Source organism: Sturnira hondurensis, unplaced genomic scaffold (assembly GCF_014824575.4).
Source record: "Sturnira hondurensis isolate 20B ecotype Veracruz unplaced genomic scaffold, ASM1482457v3 Scaffold0011291, whole genome shotgun sequence".
NCBI lineage: Eukaryota > Metazoa > Chordata > Mammalia > Chiroptera > Phyllostomidae > Sturnira > Sturnira hondurensis.
Window position 1 is genome coordinate 5,053,059 of NW_028083922.1, and position 24,833 is coordinate 5,077,891.

The 24,833-nt window shown below is 38.7% G+C and overlaps 1 protein-coding gene across 1 annotated transcript in view; it reads left to right on the forward strand.

The window, feature by feature from the left end:
- Positions 1 to 24,833, forward strand: part of MTM1 (myotubularin 1) — a 132,974-nt gene that overhangs the window by 98,587 nt on the left and 9,554 nt on the right. Inside the window, exons 7-11 of the mRNA XM_037059767.1 lie at positions 2,270 to 2,458; positions 9,932 to 10,117; positions 11,914 to 12,120; positions 13,099 to 13,191; positions 13,812 to 13,925. Of these exons, the coding sequence (XP_036915662.1) occupies positions 2,270 to 2,458; positions 9,932 to 10,117; positions 11,914 to 12,120; positions 13,099 to 13,191; positions 13,812 to 13,925 (789 nt within the window). The remainder of the gene's footprint in view (positions 1 to 2,269; positions 2,459 to 9,931; positions 10,118 to 11,913; positions 12,121 to 13,098; positions 13,192 to 13,811; positions 13,926 to 24,833) is intronic.

Here is a 24,833-nt window from a genome sequence, read left to right on the forward strand (position 1 = left end):
TAAAGGGGATGAAAAATAGGACAAGTGTAGTTAATAGCATAATCAATAAAGTATAATCTTAAAAATTCATAAGAGTAGCATTTCTTAACATGTCATAGTGATTCTAGGGTTGTATCTCCCAAGCAGAGAGAAGAGCAGTGAAAGAAAGGAGGGCACTCGTGGCACAGGGCAGTTTCTTTTGTATGACCTCATTTAAATTTAAAATTTGATGAGGGTCTTTGTCAAATAATAAGTCTCATATCTGTAGTGATTTGCTTCTGTAAATATGATCTCATATCAAATCAGTACATTATATACCTTAAATTTACACAATGTTATATGTCAGTTATATTCCAATAAACCTGAAAATTTCTATTCATTTAAAAATAAATATATTAAAGTGATCTCATGTTTTTTATCTCCCTTGAACCAATGGCTATAGGAGGTAGGTGGGGCAGGTTTGTTGTAGATTGGAATTTGGTGGTTGAGGTAGTGGCCAGTGCTTTTCCCAGGACTTCAGAGACCACAGTGGTTTTTTATTAAAGATTTTGTTTTTATTTATTAAGATTTTATTTATTTATTTATTTTTAGAGAGTGGGGAAGGGAAGGAGAAAGAAAGGAAAAGGAAAGGAAAGGAAAAAAGAAAGAGAGAGAGAGAGAGAAAAAAGAAAGAAAAGAAAAGAAGCATCAATGTGTGGTTGCCTCTCATACACCACCTACTGGGGACATGGCCTGCAACCCAGGCAGGTGCCCTGACTGGAAATCAAACCAGCGACTCTTTCGTTCGCAGGCCAGTACTCAGTCCACTGAGCCACTCTAGCCAGCACATGTTTTATTTATTTTTAGACAGAGGGGAAGTGAGGGAGCAAGAGGGGGAGAGAAACATTGATCTGCAAGAGATACACCAATCGATTGCCTGTTGCATGACCCCAACTGGCAACCTGGCCCATAACCCAGGTATGTTCTCTGCCTGGTAATCGAAGTATCAACCCTTTGGTTTGCAGGCCAGCACTTAGTCTGCTAAGCCGCACAGTGTTTTTAACTAGTCTCCATTATAGCACAAAGACTCAATGAATGAATATTCATATCATTAGATAATCATTCTCACCAACACCTTGTCATTATTATGCATGTCAATTTTTATGAATATCAATGGTTGTCATTTGTTGTTGTGGAGGGGGTGACTTAAAAAGACAGTTGTATTATTTGGCCTTGTATTAAGTGAACTCAAACTGTTATGCTTCTTTAGTTCTTGTGTCTGGTTTTCATAGTTTTTCCTAACTTGACTAGCTGCTGGCCTGCCTCTAGGCTCTAACTCAAGCCAGCCAGCCCCCTGCAGTTCACTGAGTCCTTTACCTGTATTAGTTCTTCCTTTGTTGTCCCAGCAGCACCACAGGATAGCATTACTCCCCATTTGATGAAAGATGAAAGGGAAGCAACAGAGGCTGTGAGCTCGGTGTGCAGGTTAGAGCCACAGCAGAGGTGCACCACCCCAGAACTCAAGCTGTTACCCAGTATGCTCACCTCTCAGCCCCCCCCCCCCTTTTTAACAGCTTTATTGAGGTTTATACCACACCCAATTAAAGTGGTGTAGCTTTTGGTGTATTATATTATTAGCTACCTTCTAGAGTTGTTTTTTCTCATGTGCTGTGAGCTGGAAAACCAGTTATCAGACATGCTAGGTGTGTGTATTAGAGAAGAAAATGTGACTAAAGGCTCAAAGACCTCCCCTAGGAGCCCCAGGTATCCATGCTTCCTTGCGAGACTCTGAAGGTTCTTTTTACTGTCCTGACAGCTTCTTTGCTTTCCTTGGGTTATCTCCCCTCATGTTGGATTCTAGAATTGAGACTGTTGGAAAAACAACCTGCAGATGTGAGTTGGTGTTATAGAAACATGATATATCAGAGGTGATTTCCTTTACCTCTCACTTTTTGCTAAAGTTGTTTTTTTTGTGATGATAAATCCAGTGCAAGCTACAGAACTGAAATAATAGCAGACACTTTGTATTTCCTTTAAGTGATTTAACATTTTTAGTTAAGCATTTAATTTCTGTTAGATGTGCTGCTAATTATGAAAGGACTAGTAAAGCAAGTGGTTATTCTAGTTGTTTCTCAATAGTGACATTGTTAAATATGTGTTTCTGGTCACACACAGTGAAGTCATAGGTGAATAAATATTCCATTTCAGCAAAAACAGATTCACTTCATTGTGATTGTTAGTGATTTATTTTTATGGTTTTAATTGTTTTGAGATTTGCTTTGACAGCTTAAAATTTCTGTACTAACTATAGGTACTGTCATGGATTCATCCAGAAAACAAGACAGTCATTGTGCGTTGCAGTCAGCCTCTTGTCGGTATGAGTGGTAAACGAAATAAAGATGATGAAAAATATCTTGATGTCATCAGGGAGACTAATAGACAAATTTCTAAACTCACAATTTATGATGCAAGACCCAATGTAAATGCAGTGGCGAACAAGGTGAGTATATTTAATGACACGATAGAAACTTATATACAGTGTATGGTGTTCACATGAATGTTTTTGCCATACTATGTCAACATGTGGGCTTAAATTAATAGTTAAACTTAGCTTAAAAAGGAAAACTAGTTCACTGAGGTAGAAAGTACTTTTAATCACAAAATGTATCTTAAAAGTTGAATATATTAAAATAAAATGCAAATAATCTCTAGGTAAATTGGGCAAGTCTACAACTGTAATGAACTTGGGTTTAGGTTGAATTTTAGGCAAAAGTTACAATCTCTTTGGAGCTCTTTAGGCTGTTGATGGTCATTCTCAATATCTGTACTACTAACGCATCTGTGAGGAGTTGTGGGAAGGTGTAATTGATAAAATTTTAAATTTCTAGCTTTATCAAACAGTCTCTTCACTGTACTCATCAATGTATATTCTCATTTCTCTGAACAGTTCAAGAAATGAGTAGATCTATGTATGTGAAGTTTATAACTACACACACAATGTTCTTTTCAAAGAAGTATGTCTCAGTTGTCTTTGTGGCCTTCTTAGGCGGAAACTGCCAGTTGCCCCTGAAGTTGACTGGAATTGTCACTGTGAACCTCAGTGACTACATAGTGTTGCCTTCATAAGCTCTTCAGAGGCTGCAACAAGGTCTAAGACTGTTTACCCCTACCCTAAATGCCCCCAGATTGTGCTATGCTTTTTATGTTCAATTTTTCCTTTCTGTTTTGTTGTTTTCCTTCTCCCATTATTGCCAGCTATCACCAGTGCTCACAAGTGCCCCTTGTTGCTCATCCCCATTCCATCTTTCAGATTTTTTGTTTCTTGTGAGCTGTAGGCTTCAATTTCATCATCTTGGGTACTTGGCTTTTCCCGAGGTCATTTATCTGGCATATTCAATGATTCAGAGCACAAGACAAGGACCTGAAAGCAAAACAAGTGCTTGAGCAGTTCAGACAGACACAACAGCTTCCTTAAGGGGACCGATGCCATCTGTCTATATATGCATATGAGATTGTGTGTGTAGAGGTCTCCAATCACACAGTTGTGTGTCCCACATACTGATTCCTGGAGGACTTCTTTGCCCCTTGCATGCTCTTGGGTCAGCTATTTGTTACTATAAGTGGTTTGTCTTTAGAATGAGAATAATGTTGAAATTATATGCAAAGTAATCAGGAAGTGAAAGCAGGAAATTAAGTCTAAATATGAATGTCATCTTGGGTCATCCTTAACTTTATATATTTCTTTTCCTAGAATTCAGAATACATATAGAAATTACAATGTTTCCATGTATACATTTGGCCTGAAATAGATATAATATTAACATGAGGTATTCAGAAAGAACATTTAAAAATATTAAAATGTATAAAATGCATACATCATTGCCAGGTCCAGCCTTGGCAGGGTTCAGGGTCCCCGAAGGATGGACGGTGCAGGGGTGAATGATGAGTCAGACACCCGACTGGATGCCGGAGAGCAGCCAGCCTCTGTGGGTCTGACTGAACTCATAGAGTTTGATTTAGGCTTTATTTTTATAGAGATTGTTACATAATGTTAAAGGAACAGGTGCATGGCATGATCAGTTAAGCAGAAAAAAGCAATACAGAAGTAACCAGGAAAAGTACAAAATTTCCATAGTTTCAGTTATGTTAAACAAAAGTTGTTTTGACCGGGAGAACCATTAATCAGACAATTAGAAATAGCTCTATGTACAGAGTTTGAATGTCTTGTTGTTTATTAAAGTTCTTAGAATTTGACATGGGGCAAAAGGGTACGCTAGACTGAGAGGAGGTTAGGAAATTCATTTTAAGGCCTTTGTGATGTTTAACTTAGCTATCTGTCTTTCTGTCTAAAATGTTTCCTTATGTAATATGGACTCTAACTCCTTGGTAATTTTTTTGTATGTGCTTGGTTTGTGATAGCTAACCAGCTTCTCCTGTTTCTTTGCCTGTCTAATTCTAATTAATACATATTCTTGTCTGAGGTAGAGGAGGGGCTATTACTCCATCAACTTTTGGATATTCAGGGGCTACTTCATTAGGGGGGACTTTGTTCTCTGGCCAATAAATTATTTTGTACAACTTCATTGGAATTATGCGGATCATTGGACCTGAAATGCAGGTGTCTAAAAATCCCACCACCTATTAATCGCAAAAACAAACATGCAAGGAGAGATAGACAGGAAGTCCAGCCACAGTTGCCTCTGCTGTGCAGATGCATCTCATCCGTCCCGACTGTGTCAAGGGACGGCCATTGGTTGGCTCCCGACACATCATATTAACTCTAAAGCTCATTGTTATAGTATTGGAATTCTTGAATGTCTTTTTAACATTCAGGAAATATGACTGTGTTTCTAGTCCCCTTAAGAATGAAGGGAGGGGAAAATTAAGGAAAAAACCCTAGGCTTTAAAGATCTATGTTTCATTCTTTTTTTAATCACTTTTATTGTTATTCTGTTATGGTTGCCCCAGTTTTTCCCCCTTTGCCCTCCCCTGTCCATCCCACCACCTGTTCCCATAGTCAGTCCCCACCCTGTTGTCCGTGTCCATGGGTCATTCCTACATATTCTTTGTCTAGTCCCTTCCCCTTCTTTCCACCATTATCCACTTTCCTCCTCCTCTCTGGTCACTTACACAGCAGAAAGAAAAAAGGAATTCCTACCTTTTGCAGCAGCATGGATGAAACTGGGGAATTAAGCTAAGTGAATTATGCTAAGTGAAATAAGCCAGTCAGTGAAAGACAAATGCCATATGATCTCGCCTATAACAGGGCTCTACTGAGCAAAATACAGTAACGAACAAAATAGAACCACAGACATGGAAACATGCATGATTCTTTTAAAAGCACACTCAGGTGTCCCTCCTCCCTTGGTGTTGTCTCTCCCTTACTCAACTATATCCAGAGCAACAGGCCCTTGGACCTTTATGTCATCATACTAGGAGTCTGGGTTGTTCTTTTGTGTGTGTGTGTTGCAAAAAGAAAACTGAAAAGAATATTTCAAAACTAACCAGAGATGGAGAATTTGCACTTTTGAGAATTCAATCTATGCCTGATTAATAGATTTTATCCTCTGACTTCAGTTCTCTTTGGACCCAATTGTTCTTTGCTTGTGGATATTCAGATGTTCATAACCCCAGATATAATAAGAAACATCACATTATTTTATATTAAACAAGCAAATAAATAAAACCCAGGGGTGGATAAGATCCATCATCAAGCCGCTTTAATTTGGGGGCAGTGCACTGTGATAAATTAAAGTGGAACTATGTTTTTTAAATATTTATTTTAGAGAAAAGGGAAGGGAAGAAGAAAGGGAGAGAAACTCAATGTTTGGTTGCCTCTTGCACACCCCCTACTGGGGACCTGGCCCACGACCCAGGCATGTGCCCTGACTGGGAATTGAACTGGCAGCCCTTTGGTTTGTAGGCCTGTGCTCAATCCACTGAGCTACACCAGTCAGGCTAAAGCGGAACTGTATTAACATCTATGTTTGCCAGAAATGTTGGCAATGAGTAGTAAGTATATTTTTTATTTTTTTGCATAGCATCAATACTTTTATAATACTTTTTCTAAAAATGTTTATTTATTTATTTTTGAGAGAGGGGAAGGGAGGGAGAAAGAGAGGCAGAGAAACATCAGTGCGTGGTTGCCTCTCACCCACTCCCAACTGGGGACCTGGCCTGCAACCCAGGCATGTGCCCTGACTGGGGATCACACCTGTGTCCCTTTGGTTCACAGGCCAGCACTCAGGCCTCTAAGCCACACCAGCCAGGGTTTATAAAACTTTTTGAAAGCCACTGTAACTATTTAAAAACTACATGTAAAGAGAAGCAAGTTGTCTGTCTATGGGAGAATGACATGTGCCACTGCATTATAGGTATGCAGACCTAGCAAAACTTAGGCTTCTCATTTAATCCTAGGCCCTATATCAGGCCTGCAGTTCACAAAAGTGACTGCCAGGTGGATAGGAGTACCTCTGTCATGACCTCCAGTTAGAGCTGCTGGGTGTCATTCACTAAGGCGAGGATAACCAAGAAAAGGAGAAGATGGACCATTTGTCTATTTATTCATTAGCTAATAACTTTTTAAAAACAACAAAATGATTATTGTCTACTTACTACTGCTGCTATTTGTGTTAACCTTTAAAAATACATATCTGATTCATCAACTATTTACTGAATGCAAACGTTTCTAGGCATTGGAGGCAGAACAGTGCACAAGTCAAAGACTTTTCTTTTTCTTTTTAATACAGTATTTATCTGTCTTCCCTCTGTGAAACCCTGAGCCAACCCTTTCCCCAGGCTGCCTGGGGAGGTATAGAAAAAGAAACAGGGCAGATGAGACACAGGCAAAAGAATTATTGAAGAAGAAAAAAAAGAACAAAGTTGAGACGACTCCTTTGCATGGCAAAGGAGATGAGAAAGGTCACCACAAAGACTTTTCTTTACTGAAACATGTAGTTTGGGTAAAGGGCTTAGCCAAAAAAAAAGTGTGTGTGTGTGTGTGTATATATATATATATATATATATATATATATATATATATATATATATATTTGTGTCTAAATAAAATATACCTTCATACCTAGAGTCTGTGAAGACCAAGGCTTCTGGCTTGTACATAGGCCTCTAGGTTTGAAGTTCAGTTGGTAGCCTTATTTCTACTGCAGGAGAATTTCTATGTTACTAACCCTAGAAAAAAACGTAGGATGTATTGGCCCTTCTATCCTGAGCTACAAGTTTATATTCCTTCCATGGTTATAATTAAAAAGGAAAGGGATGTAAAGTAGTGATGGCACGTTTTTCTGGTGCCTTCACCTTTGCTCGTCAGTTCCAAGAACATTTCCCTGTCCTCTTCCTACAGACACTCCGAAGGTAGCATAGTGTTGCTTTGATGATATTTTTTCTGAGTTCACATATTCGTGTGTTTTATGATGCTAATTAGCATCCTTTCATTTCAGCTTATAGAACATTGCTTTCTTCACAAATCTCTCAAATATTTAAATTTTTCTTAAAAAACCAGAGGCCACATGTTCCACGGCATTTAAAAACATTAAGGAGAATGCAGCTAGGTTCCTAAACAAAATCATAGCATTTCTTCTTGTCTATGTGGAAAACAGGCATCTTCACTGAGTTGTGAAGGTGGTGAAGCAATTAATGCTTGTAGGTGCTGTAGTATGTGGCAGCTGTCTTGCCTCCTGAAACCTTTTGTGCTTTGAGGTCCCACTATGCAGTGCTCTGTCCTTGGTGTTTGCATAGCAGCCAGTCGTGGTGCACTAGAAAACGATTCAGTTGTTGAAGTCAGACAACTTCTATTCTACTGATTACTTGCATGACTTTGGGGATAGTTATATAGCATTTCTTCTGATTTGCAAAATGGGAGTGGTAATACCTATTTTGTAGCATTGATATAACAAATAAAAGTATGTGAAGCAAAAAAAATCACAGTATCTGGGACATCATAGGGGCTCAATAAACAGTGGCTGGTGTTAGCTGTTATAGAATATGGCATTTTTTAATCCTGTGAGACCTAGATAGTATTATCTCTTCTACGGAAGAGGACGCTGAGCCTTAGAGAGGTTAGGTGCCTTTTCCCACATTACACAGCAAGGAAGGGCTGAAGCTGAGCCGTCAATCTCAGTCTGACTGACTCCAAAGCCTGTTGTTTTCCTCTGGCCTGTTGTGTCCCTTGTAAGTGCTATTACAAAGCCAGTGCCTCCCCCTGAAAAGTACTGTTATTAAACTCATGGATAACAAGGACCATTCAGAACCTGTTCTTGTCTTTCCATATCTGGAAGAAGAGCTAGAAATTCTAGAATATTTTGAAAATGATATTGTCTCACAAACACACATCCCCCCCAGGATTGCCATTCTTTTTCTAGCTCAAGGTGTGACTAATGTTGTTGAGGCTTAGTGTTGGATACAAAGTCAAGTCCCATTAGTCATTGTATCTAACTTGCAAGGTTTGGGGTTGAAGTTTACAGGACTAATAACTTTTCAAATATTTGGGTAAGTTACTGATGCAGTAGGAAGCACAAAATCTCTGACATTTCTCATAGCATTATATTTTCTGAAATATCTCCTTGGGTGTGGGAAATAAGAAAAAGTAAACAAATGAGACTACATCAAACGAAAAGGTTTACACAGTAAAGGAAACCATCAACAAAACAAAAAGGCAACCTACTGAATGGTAGAAGATACTTGCCAATGATACAGATTTCATAAGGGGTTAATATCCAAAATTTATAAAGAACTCATACAATTCAATACCTCTCCCCTCCTGGGCAGAGGACATAAATAGATACTTCTTTTTTAAAAAGATTTTATTTGTTTGTCTTTAGAGGGAAAGGGAAGGAGAGAGGGAGAGAAACACCAGTGTATGGTTGCCTCTTGTGTGTCCCCTGCTGGGAACTGGTCCATAACCCAGACATGTGCCCTGACTGGGAATTGAACCGTGATCCTCTGGTTCTCAGGCCTGCGCTCAATCCACTGAGATCTATACCAGCCAGGGCTGAATAGATACTTCTTCAGAGACGCCAGTAGATATATGAAAAGATGCTCAACATTACTAATTGTCAGAGAAATGCAAATTAAAACCACAGTGAGCTATCACATGACACCTGTTAAAATGGCTATCATCAACAAATTAATAAACAAGTGTTGACAGGATGGGGAGAGGAGGGAGCCCTCATGACTATTGGTGAGAATGCTCATTGGTGCAGCCACTGTGGAAAACAGTATGGAGGGTCATCAAAAAATTAAAAATGGACTGGCCTCATGACCCAGTGATTCCACTTCTGGGAATATATCTGAAGAAACCCAAAAAGGTATTTGAAAGAACATAAGCACCCAATGTTCAATGCAGTATTGTTTACAATCGGCAAGATATGGAAGCAACTCAAGTGTTCATCAATACATAAGTTGATAAAAATGTTGTAGTACATATGTACAATAGAATATTAGTCATAAAATAGAATGAAACCTTACCATTTGTGACAGCATGAATGGACCTAGAGGGTATTATGCTAAGTGGTATAAGTCAGTCAGAGAAACACAAATGCCATATGATTTCACTTATATGTGGAATCTAAAGAACAAAAGAAACAACTAATCAAAATCAAAACAGACTCATAGATACAGAAAACAGACTGATGGTTCCCAGAGAGAAGAGGGCATGGAGTGACTGTGTGAAAAAGGTGAAGGGATTAAGAAGTACAAATTCATAGTTACAAAATAGTCATGGGGCTGTACAGCATAGGAAATATAGTCAATAATATTTTAATAACTATATGTGGTGCAAGGTAGATACCAGAAATATGGAAAGGGACACTTTGTAAATATATGAATAGTCTAACAACTGTCCTGTACACTTGAAACTAATATATAGTAATATTGAATATAACTATAATTGAAAAATAAAGTTAGAAAAATAAAGAAATAGAAAATGCACTGATTGTCTGTATATCTTGTTTCTTAGGCAACAGGAGGAGGATATGAAAGTGATGATGCATATCATAACACAGAACTTTCCTTCTTAGACATTCATAACATTCATGTTATGCGGGAATCTTTAAAAAAAGTCAAAGACATTGTTTATCCTAATGTAGAAGAATCTCACTGGTTGTCCAGTTTGGAGTCGACTCATTGGTTAGAACATATCAAGGCAAGTATATTTTTAAAAAATCAGTGATTAGTTAGTGAAACAAGACTTTTTAATTCCTTTTTTTTGAAATATTTATTTATTTATTTTTAGAGAGAGGGGAAGGGAAGGAGAAAGAGTAGGAGAGAAACATCAGTGTGTGGTTGCCTCCCATGTGTCCCCCACTGGGGACCTGGCCCACAACCCAGGCATGTGCCCTGACTGGGAATCGAATGGCGACCTTTGCTTCACAGGCCCACACTCAATCCACTGAGCTACACCAGCCAGGGCAAGACTTTTTAATTCTTAAATTTAAACATTGAACAGTGAGAGATGAAATATTTGTAGTAAAGAATTCTGCATTTGGCAGTTTTGTATTTCCTTAAAAGTTGCTTACCAAAACTAAAGACTTCACATCACCTCCAGAATATTTTTAATGTCTTTAGAGATGTCCCTTTCCATCTCACCAGTAGTAGTAGTTGAGTCTTTTATTCAGGTTTATTTAGGAATAGCCAGTTTATTATCTCACCGTTATTGGGTATCACCCTCAAGGGCCTTCTTGAGAGAAATTATTTTTACTGAAGCCAATCTCAAATCGACTAATTTTAAAGAATAAATTTTGTGTTCTTATTATTTCAGTCCTTCACCTGAGTAAAGGCATCAAAAACCTCAATTCTTTTAAAAGCAAAACAGCTATCTGAGCAAACTAACACTTTTATGAGCTGCCATTTAATTCTATAAACAAACAAAAAGCCTACTTTAAATAGATGAATTATTAAGAAAAAATTATTTTCTAGTCAAATTTTATTTTCTAGCTCAATAGGAATCATTTTTATTTTACCTGTCTTTCTATTTTTCTTAATTTATCATCCTCAGAAATGAATTGCAAAAATATTACTTGTGACAACTAAATGTAATGTGGTATCCTGGATTACAAAAAGGACATTAAGTAAAAAATAAGAAAATTTGAGTAAAGTGTGAACTTTTAAAAATAAGATAACAAGTTTCTTAACATTTTAATAATTATCAACATTGTTTTATTAGTTGTAACAAAAATACCATATTATATGATGTCAACAATAGGAAACCGGGTCAAACATATGCTAAACGGTGATTTCCATTGCATCTGGCCTGTAAGGTCTAGACTGGACCTGTTGGGCCACTGATTTTTCTAATATTATCACTGTTATTGGTTGAATTATATCCCCCCAAAATTAATATAGTGGAGTCTGACCTCTAGCACCTCAGAGTGTGACCTTAATTGGAACTTGGGGTCATTGTAGATTTTATTAGATAAGGTGAGGTCATAATGGAGTAGCATGGGCCCCTAATCCAATAAGGCCGATGTCCTTAAGAAAAGGGGAAATTTGGACACAGAGACACATGGACAGGGAGAATACCATATGAAGACTGGCATTAAGTTGCCGCAAGTCAAGGAACTAGCAGAAGGTCGGAGACAGGCCTGGAATAGGTTCTTCCCTGGAATTTGATCTTAAGACTTCTAGCTTCCAGAATGGGGAGGCAATAATGTCGGTTGTTTAAGCCCCTAGTCTGTGGTACTTTGTTATGACTGCCCCAGCAGACTAAGAGAATCACTTACGTGAATAAGAGCTTGAAATGCAGCTTTTCTTTTGCTGTTTGTATTTTTTTAAAAAAAATATCTAGTTGTGTTTGAATGCAGTTTCTGTAGAGGAAGAACAACAGATCCTGCAGCTCTTGGTTTTTTATCTTTGGGACTTTTTCTAAAGTTAAAAACTACCATTTCAAATTGAAGTAGTACCTTGCAGCTACCAACTGATTTGCATGTGTTTCTTTGCTAGCTTGTTTTGACAGGAGCCATTCAAGTAGCAGACAAAGTTTCTTCAGGGAAGAGCTCTGTACTTGTGCACTGCAGTGATGGATGGGACAGGACTGCCCAGCTGACATCCCTGGCCATGCTGATGTTAGACAGTTTCTATCGGAGCATTGAAGGTTTTGAAATATTGGTACAAAAGGAATGGATAAGTTTTGGACATAAATTTGCATCTGTAAGTAAATAATAAAGCTGATGTTTAAAATGTCAGATCACTGCCATTTGGGGTTTAAAACCTCATTGTTAAACCATATCTTGTTTTGTAAAAAGAAAATCTGAGGAGTGTAATAAATAACACTTTACAGGTTTGAAAATGTGTGATGCATTGGGCTGGAAAGTCTCTTTAGGAGATATGTTTATCCATGTGCACTATTTGCACTTTCCCTTGAAACTAAAACAGAGTCTGCATGGAAATGTTCAAATTGAAATTATAGCTATTAGAGCCAAATATATTTTATAGAAATGCTAGACTTTCAGTTAAGGCTTTTGTCATTATTTTTCTCTGATACACATTTTTAAAATTAAGAGAATGTATTAAAATTCCTATTTCCAGGTCTTGTTTCCAGACACACTTTGAAGAAGCGTTTTTCACAACCCCTCCAGATGATACTCAGAAACACTGCTGTGTAGCCTTTTAGCCTTCATTCAAATTTCATTAAGTAGTATGAATAACATTGTTAAGTAAAAAGAATCATTGTTTAGAAAATGAATAATTGATGAGGATTTTTTGTCATATTTTTAAGAGAGAAAATACTTACTTTTGATTATAATAGTCACACCCTTTTGTATATGGTTTCAAGTCCTGAAACTTTATAACTGGCCTCTTAGCAACTGGTAAAATACTCTGCAAGATAATTCGGTGGGTCCCATCTACCTGCAGCAGCCTAGGACTTGGATAAAATTCCAGTCAGATGAAATAATTGTTACATTTACAAATCATGATGATTTGCCAGTTTCTATTGGTATTTTATGAGAGTTTATATACTTAATTTTTGTTATTTCAAAACCTTATGTTATTTTCTATATTGCCAAGGAAAAATATACTGTTTACTCTCTGAGAGACCTGGCATTTGGAAAGCAGATTTTTGAGTTGTATTGTCCCATTTTGTGAGTTATATGATTTCTCAGTTTTATACCCATTAATTTGTTTCAGAGAATAGGTCATGGTGATAAAAACCACGCAGATGCTGACCGATCTCCTATTTTTCTCCAGTTTATTGATTGTGTATGGCAAATGTCAAAACAGGTAAGGGATATGTAGGATAAAAATACATTCAACCTAATGTTTAAATATTTTGATATAATATATGGGATTTGCCTCCAAATAATACAGGACAGAACTAAGAGCTGCAACCAGTTTGGCCATATGCGAGTAATTGTTGAAGCCGGGTAATGGGTACACGGATTTCCCTTTTTATTTCCGCTATTTATATGTCTAGGACTTTTTCATAATAAAGTTTTAAAAATTCAGTACTTAACTATATTAACTATACTAATGAAGGAGCACTGGAATTGACAATACCAATTTATCTTTTCCATCCATTCTATACTAGCATTTGTATATAGGTGTGTCTGCTAACGTATAATACCTTAAATAATTAAACTAGCCTGTATGCCCTATACACTCAGGAAAACCCAGAAAAATGGCTTGTTTTCCTCCATTTTTTTATTCCTTTACTTGACCCTTATTTAAATTTCTCAGTCCTATGCAAAGCACCGATAAAAGAGTATGGGACATATGCCAATTGCAGCCTCTGCTGTCCTTCCTTGAAGGCAAAGGGTGGTAAAGTTTATGCACCTCTTTGCAGTCCTATAAAAGATCAACCAGAGTTTTTATGTTTTATTTGCTTGTTTGTTTTTGTCTAGTTCCCTACAGCTTTTGAATTCAATGAACGATTTTTGATAACAATTTTGGATCATCTGTATAGTTGTCGGTTTGGTACTTTCTTATACAACTGTGAATCCGCTCGAGAAAGACAGGTGAGTGAAAATGCTAATCTTTCTACCTATATGTGTCTAGTATGCCATGAAATACAAAGAATTTGATAACTTGGTTTATGGTAAATGCAATGGTTCTCATTTTTTTACCCTAATCTTGGGTGTTTTCATTTCAACCAGGGTTTGTTGAGTGTCTGGTATTTATTGCAGGGGTAAGACATTGACTTTACCCTCAGGGAGTAGGAATAACTTTATATAAATGCAAGGTCTCCCTCCCATAAAAGCCATAAAGTGTCAGGAAAGGGAGTCTTGTAAGACATAAACTCATAAGAACAGGGAAATTGAGAAAGGATACATTGCAGCAAACTTTGGAAGCTGGAAAGCTACTAGGTAAATGTTAAATGTATTAGTTTGAGAAAACTGAATCTAAAACCAGCAGTAGAGAGTCCAATAACCAGCCTGCTTTACATTGCAGGAACCCCAGATGACTCAAGGACTCTGGGGTGGTGATGTACCAGGTGTGTGGGATCAAGGGTCAAGAGTAAGATAAACTGAAGGTCTGTTTAGAATAAACAGTTAGCTTCCCCAGTTACCCTCTACCTCTCTGTGGAGCTGAGGACTCTGACAGAGGTTTCTTTGTGAGAAGGGGTATATGGGTGGGTCAGGGGAGTGATGTGATGGATGTGAGCTGGCTTGTGAGAATCCCAGCTCATTTCCTCTGCTGGCTCCCAGCATTCTGACAGCAGGACGTTAGTTCCCAGGTAGGAGCATGAAAGAAGTTTCTCTGTTGGCAAGGATTGGAAGAAAGTACAGCACTCATTCATTGCTGGTAGGAGTGTAAAATGGTGCAACAACTGTAGAAAACAGTCTGGTGGTCCCTCAGAAAGCTAAATATACAATTAGCATATGACCCAGCAATATCTATGTCTATATCTATATGTGTATATACACATATATACATGTGTGTGTATACATATGTACGTACATATATACATATGTACACATATACACACACACATACATAGAAGAAGAGAGAGAGATATAACTCTCCAAAAGAAATGAAAATAAAGGTTGAAACAAAAAACTTGTGCACAGGTGTCCATAGTAGCACAACTAGTAATAGCCAAAAGGTAGCAACAACCCCAGTGACCATCAACTGATGAATAGATAAACACAGAATGGTGTATTCACACAATGGAATATTATTAAGCCCTAAAAGGGAATGAAGTTGGTACATGCAACAACATGGATGAACCTTGACAATATTATGCCAAGTTAAAGGAGCCAGACACAAAAGGCCACATATATGATTCAGTATATATGAAATATCCAGAATTACAAGTTCATAGAAACAGACTGTTGATCGGTGGTCCAAGGAGCTGGCGGGAGGGGAGAATTAGGGAAGTGATAGGTTAATGGACATAGGGTTTCTGTTTGGGATGATGAAAATATCTTGGAACTTGACAAAGGTGATAGTTATACAACATTTGAATGTACTAAGAGCCACTCAGTTGTAGACTTTAAATTGTTGAGTTTTATGGTATGTGAACACCACCTCAATTAAAAGAAAGAATCATCTCTGGGGAAACTTGACTAGTCCATGAAGAAGGACCTAGAGATATCAACACCTAGGGTTCCTCACAGTGAAGCTCAAGTTGACAACCCTCCTGATCTCAGAACTTCCAATCACCTCTTCAGTCTTCCACTCTTACGTAATAGCAGACAACCAAGACAGAACTGCTGAGAAAAAATAGTTGTCATGTAGTGAGGGGAGAAAATGTAGACAAGAAGCTAGCACTTAAAATCCCAAGAGAAAAAATATAGGTACCATGAAATAATAACAGAATATTATTTAGAAAGAACATTTAGAGATCATAAAAGAACTTGAAATTAAAAATATTATATCAGGATTGTACCAGGTTCTGAGATGGCTGCAGAGTAGTTGGAAGCTCGATCCACTTGCTCCTAGCCCCAGATCAGTCTTGCAGCTAAACCACAGATCAATCAACTCAAAAATCCAGCTGAGTGTGAGTGACAGTGGGTGTGAGAGAGCATGTGTGCAGATGAAGGTGTGGCTGTGTGTGTATGAGTGTCTGCCCACATGCAAGGGTACTTGTGGATGGATGACCCAGGGTCTCCTGGAACTGCTGCTGCTGCTGCTGCCCAGCTCAACATATCTGTAGCATATCTGGCTACACAGATTTGGAGCAGGAGCCAATTAGAGAAAATTACAATATCCTCCTCAGGAAGAAGGTGCTGAAGCAGCCACACCTTGTCTCTGTGCCCTCCACCCCAGACAGGGCTGCACACCCTGCCACTCCCAGGAGCCAGGATCCAGGGGCTTCAGTACTTGCCAGGGAGGGGGCTCTCACCTCCCTTGCCCTGGTTGCTGCTAGAACCACAAATGGGACAGGGTCTGACTGAGGAGACTGCAGTTCAGCTGAGGAGCTGGGAGTGCCGGAGGTGGAGAGAGGTGGCTAGAGAGGTGCTGGCTACAGAGACTGCAGCAGGAGTGCAGCAGTGGGAACCGAAGGCTGAGACTCACTGGAGGTAGCAGTGCAAGCACCCCGCCACTGTCCATTGTTAATTTTTCTGCTGGATGATATGAGACTTGAAAGAAGACAATGCATACCAGATATAATCTGTTTATTTTGGAGAGGGGAAGAGAGGCATTGGTGTGAGAGAGAAGTATCAATAGGTGGCTTCCTGTACATGCCCCAACTGGGGATCCAACTCATACATAGAAGCGCTCTCAAGGCAGAGGTGGTCATGGTAGGAGTTAAGCTCTTTAGGCAGACAGAAGGGGGAAACTTACCACCATTGAATGGGCCAATAAAAGTTAAGACTCAGATACAACAGGAGAGTCTGCATAACCCACAAAAGGGACCTTCTTAGAACATCTGGATCAGGAGAGCAATGAGTCTGCACCATGGGGCCAATCTGCTCTCGAGAGATGAAAACTGCTGGAGACAAACCCACCATCTTTTTTCTTTTCTTTTCTTTTCCTCTTGAGGGGGCAAAGCACAGGCTTTGTCTTTGCAGTTACCCACCTTGGGACCCAGCAAGGGGAGTGTGATGCAGACTGGAGTCCTGTGAGGAGAGTCTGGAGTGTGAGGCACTGAGGAGAGTCTTAGGAGAGTGGCTGTGGGGTAGAGGGGGCCTGGATATACCTGAGCTCTGCAGCAGCCATCTTTCCTGAAGGGAGCTAGCCCCTCCTTGAGGAAAATCAATTACCTTACCCTGGGGGGTGCCACTCCCCCCACCCTCTGGAAATCCCCTTGCCACAACCTCTGAAATTTTGTTTGCTCCACTCTGCAACTTTGTTCTTTCTTCAGTTTTGCTTTGTCTTGGTGTTCTGTGGGGTTTTGGGGGGGGGATGGGGGTTCTTTTCTCCCATTCTGCATCTGAACCCTTGCTGAGGAGACAGAAACATAAACAGACTCAGGGGTCATCAGAGACTCAGGGGTCATCAGAGACTCAGGGGTCATCAGGTAGGGTGCAGCCAATCTATACACTATTCTGGGAAACGGACTGGTGTTTCCTCCTCACAGGAGAGCCACAGAAACACCCTCCTGGCATCCAGCAATCCCAAAATCTGGGCTCTGGAAGCCTACCAGGGGCTATGCCCTGCCGAGTACAGGAAAATTATCACACAAGTGGCTCAGGGTAGGAGGAATACACTCACCATCTTCCCTAGAGTCTGAAAGGCATCTGCTGTGGGAGATCCAGGAATCACAGCCCCCTGTTTCCAATAAGAGCCCTCACAGAAATTGTCAGGTCTGCAACTAGTTTAAGATTCACAGCAGGCCAGCAGGCAGAGATAAGTCTATTTCCTTTGCCAGATTGGGGAAGTTCTCCTCCATTATGTTTTCAAGTAAGTTTTCAATTTCTTGCTCTTCCTTTTCTTCTGGCACCCCTATGATTCAGATGTTGGAATGTTTAAAGTTGTCCCAGAGGTTCCTGAGCCTCTCCTCACTTTCTGAATTCTTGTTTCTTCATTCTATTCTAGTTCAATGTTTATTTCTTCCGTCTATACCAAACTATGGGTATGAATTCCAGTTTCCTTCCCTCCACTCTTGGTTCCCTGTACATTTTCCTTTATTTAACTACTCATAGCTTTCACTTTTTCTTCTATCTTGTGACTGTACTCAACCATTTCTGTGAGCATCCTGATTATCAGTATTTTGAACTGTGCATCTGATAGGTTGGCTATCTCTTCATCGCTTAATTGTATTTTTCCTGCAGCTTTGATCTGTTCTTTCATTTTGGACATATTTTTTGCCTTGACACACCTGTTATGTAGTAAGGCCGGAGCCTAGGTATTTGCCAGGGTGGGGTAACCCACGTTGCTGTGTTTTGGCACTGTATGTGCAAGAGGAGTCCGAGAGGGAACAATGCCACTTGCTCAGCTCTCAACCAGCTTTCAGTCACTTCCTCCACTGCCTACAAGCAAATTGGGCCCTTCTGCTGCTGATTCCCTGGGTGGTTGGTTTTATGTACATTTAGGACCCTGTGGGTCTCTCTAATGAACTCTCCTGTGAGGTAGGGAGTTTCTCTTGTCACCTCTATCTCCACAGGTTTTTTCAGTCAGGGGTTTTGAGGCTTTATTTCCTTGTACTGGAACCCTGGGTTGCGTGGTCAGTCTTGCTCCCCAGTTGTTCCTCCCAGTTTATCCACATGAAAATGTCAGACCACCTGGTCCTCCAACTACCACCTGCCATGGGTCCCTTCCACTATTGCTACCCATCTCTGCCCCTCCTACAGGTCTGGATGAATGTTTCTTCTTTAATTCCTTGGTTGTCAGACTTCCATTAAGTTCGATTTTATCAGTAGTGTTCTCAACGAAAACACTACAAGCCAGAAGGCATCCGCATGCAATATTCCAAGTAATGAAAAGCAGGAACCTGCAACCAAGATTACTCTACCCAGCACTACTCTTTTAAAAATGGCAAGTGAAATAGAGAGCTTCCCAGACAGAAGAAGGCTAAGAATACACATCCACCAAGCCAGCATTGCAAGAAATGCTAAAGGGACTGCTTTAAGAAGAAGAAACAAGAAGTGCGAAAAGGGAGGGACACAGGTACAAAGGAGAAAATGGCAATGAATAAGTATCTACCAACAATAACCTTAAATGTAAATGGCTTAAATGCTCCAATTGAGAAACATAGGGTAACAGAATGGATAAGAAAAAAACCTGCATATAGCTGCCTATAAAAGACCTACCTCAGAACAAAAGATATACACAGGCTGAAAATGAGGGAGTGGAAAAAAATCTCCCATGTAAATGGACATGGGGCAAAAGCTGTGGAAACACTCCATATACCCAATAAGATAGACTTCAAAAACACACCATAACAAGAGACAGAGAAGGTCACTGCATAATACTTAAGGGAGTAGTCCAACAAGAGGATATAACTCTTGTAAATATATGAGGTCTGTCTAGAAGGTATCTAGCTATGTAATATGAAAGATAGACACATGTATTGAAGAAGATACAAGAAACATTGTACATAGGACAGTGACAACTCTGTCCCCTACAAAGTTGGCACTTTGGGACTTCACACACTACTCCTAGTTACCATCAGCTGCCCTGTCATATTTTTCTGATTCTCATCAACAGTCTAAAAATCTCTACCCTTTCGAAGGTGATTTTACTTTTGGGAAAATCAGAAGTCACAGGGTGCCAGATATGGGCTGTAGGGCACTGAATCACCTGGGTATTTGATGTTTCATACACACACAAAAAACTGCACGAGATGTGCATTGTCATGATGAAGATGAAGCTGCCAGTCACCAGTTGTCTATAGCTGCAGCTTTCTAATCATCTGAATAGCTTCTGTGGAAGAATGTTCAAGCTTAATGGAAAATTTGATGCAGATCTGTTGCTCTACTCACTCAGTCATTTTGAACGAGACAGCCGCAAAATGCATGTGCCTCCTCAGTGGCTTCTGTTGCCCCCACAGACTAGTACAGTGAAGTCATCGTTCTTCATGCATGCACATTCCAGTCCACTCTCCTTGGCTGCCAGTTTACATTGATGTCATGCAAACCATTCTCATTTTATTAACAATGGCTGGACTTTTTCCAGACCTCATATGTGCACTCAATATAGTGCACCTAAGCATAAAAATAAAATTTTGGAGGAGTTTAAGAAAGAGATAAGCAGCAATATAGACACTGTAGGTGATTTTAACACCCCACTGTCAGCAATGGATAGATCTTCCAAACAAAATATCAACAAAAGTATTGAATTGAAAAACACTCTAAGTCAAATGAATTTAATAGGTATTTATAGAACATTTCATGCCAGAGAAGCAAAATACACATTCTTCTCAAATGCACGTGGATCATTCTCTAAGATAGACTACATACTAGGACACAAAACAAGCCCTAACAAATTCAAGAACATTGAAATCATATCAGGCATCTTCTTGAATCACAGTGGCTTGAAACTGGAAACCAATCTCAGAGAAAAACTAAAAAAGATTCAAATACGTGAAGGCTGAACAACATGTTATTAAATAATGACCAGTTTTACAATGAGATCAAGGAAGAGATCAAAAAGTACCTGGAAACAAATAAACACACAACAATGCAAAACCTATTGGACACAGTGAAGGCATTCCTGAGAAACAAGTTCATAGTATACAGATCTACCTAAAAATATATAGAAAAATCTGAAAACAAATCTAATTCAAATCTAAAAGAAGTAGAAGGACAACCACAAACAAAAGCCAGGACAACAGTGGGAAGGAAGAAATCAAGATCAGAGCAGAATTAGATGACATAGAGACTAAGAAACCAATTCAAATGATCAATGAATCCAGGAGCTGGTTCTTTGAGAAGATAAACAAAATGGATAAACCGTTAACTAGATTCATCAAGAAAAAATGAGAGAACCCAAGTAAATTAAATCAGAAATGGAAGAAGTAACAACTGTTACCACAGAAATACACAATTGTAAAAAATTACTATTAACAACTATATGCCAAGAAACTGGACAACCTGGGTGAAATGGATAAATGTCTAGAAATATGTAATCTTACAAAATTGAATCAGGAAAAATCAGAAAACCTGAATAGTGTGATAACAACTAGCAAAATTGAAACGCTTATCAAAAACTGACACACAAAAGTCCTGGACCAGATGGCTTCATGGGCGAAGTTTGCCAAACATTCAAAGAACTAACACCTACCCTTCTAAACTATTACCAAAAATTCAAGGAGAGGGAAGACTCCCAAACATTTTCTATGAGGCCAGTATTATTCTAATTGCAAAGCCAGGTAAAGACACAACAAAGAAAGAAAAGTACAGGCTAATATCTCTAATTAACATAGATGCTAAAATCCTCAACAAAATACTAGCAATCAGGATCCAGTGATACATTAAAAAGATCATACACCATGGTCAAGTGGGATTTATTCCAAGGATGAAAGGATGACACAGTATTCATAAATCAATAAATATGATACATCATACAAACTAAATGAAAGGTGAAATCACATAGTCATATCAATAGAAGCAGAAAAGCATTTGATAAAATGTCACCCATTTTTCATAAAAACACAGGCAAGTGGGAATAGAGGGAAGTACACCTCAACATAATAAAGGCCATATACGAAAACCCTATTGCCAACATCATACTCAACGGGCAAAAACTTTAGATCAGGAACAAGATGAGAGTGTTTGCTTTCACCACTCTTATTCAATGTAGTATTGGAGATCCTAGCCACAGCAATCAGACAAGAAGAAATAAAAGGCATCCAAATTGGAAAGGAGGAAGTTAAACTGTCATTTTTTGCAGACAACAGGATAGTGTACATGGAAAATCTTCCACCAAAAAACCACAGCCTAATAAGTGACTTTGACAAAGTAGTAGGGTACAAAGTCAATATTCAGAAATTGATTGCATTTTTGTACATGAACAATGAACTATCAGAAATAAAAACTAAGAAAAAAATCACATTTACTATACCAACAAAAACAAAAAAATAATGTACCAAAGAATAAATTTAGCCATGAGGTAAAATATCTTTACTCAGAAAACTATAGAACTCTGAACAAAGAAATTGAGGAAAATACAAATAAATGGAAGCATATATTGTGTTCTTGGATTGGAAGAATTAATATCATTAAAATGTGTATACTAACTAACCAAAGCAATCTATAGATTCAAAACAATTCCTATTGATATACCAATGGCTATTGCACAGATCTAGAATAAATACTTCAAATATTTATATGGAACAAAACAAACAAACAAAAAGGACCCCAAAGCCACTGGGTTGTAAAAAAGAAGAACAGAGTTAGAGGGATCAAAATACCTGGTATGAAACTATGCTACAAGGCCACCATGATCAAAACAGTCTGGCAGTGGCCTAAGAACAGACACATAGATCAACAGAATAGAATAAAGAGCCCAGAAATAAACCTATGTCTCTATGGTCAATCAATGTTTGACAAAGAGGGCATGAGCACACAGTGGAAAAAATAGCCTCTTCAATAAATGGTGTTGGGAGAACTGGACTGGTGCATGCAAAAAACAGAAAGTGAAACTAGATCACTAACTTACACCATACACTGGAATAAACTCTAAATCGATAAAATATTTAAACATTAATCATGATACCTACCATAAAAGTCATAGCAGAAAACACAGGCTGTAAAATTTCAGATATCCCATGTAGCAATATATTTGCCAGTATATCTCTTAGGGCAAGGGAAATAAAGGAAAAAGTAAATAAATGGGACTACATCAAATTAAAAAGCTTCTGTACCACTAAAGAAACCATCATCAAAATGAAAAGGGAATCAACTGTATGGGAGAACATATTTGCCAATGATACATCAGACAAGAGTTTAATCTCCAATATATGTAAATAAATCTTGTGACCTAATACCAGGAAGACAAACAATGCAATTAAGAAATGGGCAAAAGATCTGAATAACACTTCTCCAGGGAGGACATACAGATGGCCCATGACATAAAAGAATGCTCAACATTGCTAGCCATCAAAGAGATGTAAATTAAAACGACAAGGAGATATCACCTCACAACTGTCTGAATGTTTATTATTATAAATCAACAAACAACAAGTGTTTGCAAGGATGTGGAGAAAAGGAAATGCTCGTACACTGTTGGTGGGAATGCAGACTGGGGCAGCCACTATTGAAAACAGTACAAAATTTCCTTGAAAAATATTAAGATTGGACCTGACTTTTGACCCAGTGTTTCCACTGCTGGAAATATACCCTAGGAATCCCAAAACACCAAATCAAAAGAGCTTATGCACTCCTATGTTCATAGCTGCACTCAATACAACAGTCAAGTGTTGGAAACAGCCTAAGCATCTATCAGCAGATGAATGGATTTAAAAACTGGTACATTTAAGCCCTGGTTGGTGTAGCTCAGTGGATTGAGCTCGGGCCTGCGAACCACACAATCGTGGTTCAATTCCCAGTCAGGGCACATGCCTGGGTTGCAGGCCAGTTCCAAGCAGGGGACACACGAGAGGCAACCATACATTGATATTTCTCTCCCTCTCTCCTTCCCTTCCCTTCTAAAGTTAAATAAATAAAATATTTTTTTAAAAAAAGCCGGTACACTTACACAATGGCATAGTATGTAGCACAAAGAAGAAAAAATGCCTACCCTTTGCAGTAGCGTGGACAGAAGTGGAGAGTATTATGCTAAGTGAAGTAAACTAGTTGGTGAAAGACAAATACAATATAATCACACTTACAAGCAGAATGTAATGAACAAAATAAACTAATGAGCAAAACAGAACCAGAGACATGGAAGCAGGGAACAGTAGGACAGCTTCCAGAGAAAATGATGAAGCGGGGAATAGTGGAAAAGGGGGAAGGGGTCAGTCAAAGAACATGTAGGAAGGACCCATGGACGTGGACAATGGTGTGGTGATGGCTGGATGGCAGAATGCAAAGGGGGAAGTTTGGGGGAAACTAATAGATTAAAAAAATAAATGGAAAAAATGATATCAACAGAAATTTAAAATTCAGAAGAGTTGGAAGATAAAGCTGAAATCTCCCAGAAAATAAGAGTGTGGAGGCAGAGGTAGAAAAGAAAACAAGAAAGATCAGTCCTGGAGTTCCAATATCAAAATAGTTGGACTTTAGAAAGAGAAAATAGGGAAACCAGAGAGCAGGAAATTACTGAAATGAAAATATTTCCAGGAATTGAAGTTCTTACATTTCCACATTGAAAATCTGCTAACTGCCCAAGCACAGTGGACAAAAATAGACCCATTATAAGGCATATCTTTGTGAAGTTTCAGAACACTTGAGGACAAAGAAAAGAACCTTTAAGCTTCCAAAGATTAAAAAATAGATTATTTGCACACAAAAAATTCAGGAAGACTTTGAATTATTCAACAGCAATATTGAAGCTAGAAATCAATGGAGCATTGCCTTCAGAATTTTAAAGGAGAATGGTTTCAGCCATTCTGTAGCCACCAAACTGTTAACCAAATATGACAATAGACCAAAGATATTCCCAGACATGCATGGCAACATGAAAGACTTGCCACCCACACTACACCATTTCTCTGAAAGCTACTGCAGTATGTGCTCCATGCAAAGAACAAATAAGACTGGGTGAAGATCAGGAAGCAGGAGCTCCAGCACAGAGAGAGGAAAGAGGATGCTCAGGACAAAACAGAAGAGATCTTAGATGAGAGATGGGTGCAAGGTTCAGGGTCACCACCCAGTGCAGCTTTCTCTCCTCTGAAGATGAAACTGGGGGCTCCAGATGTGCAGAGAGCATCTTGACAGAAGTTTGAGACTGGAGAAAAAAATGCAGTTGAATTAATAAGTGCCAAAATGTAAACAAACAGAATATATATACAGTTTAATGGAAGGAAAACAAAAAAAATGTACAGGAAAAAATCACAGAATAGTGACTGGCTTACGTGGAAAGAGCACTTGCTTTAT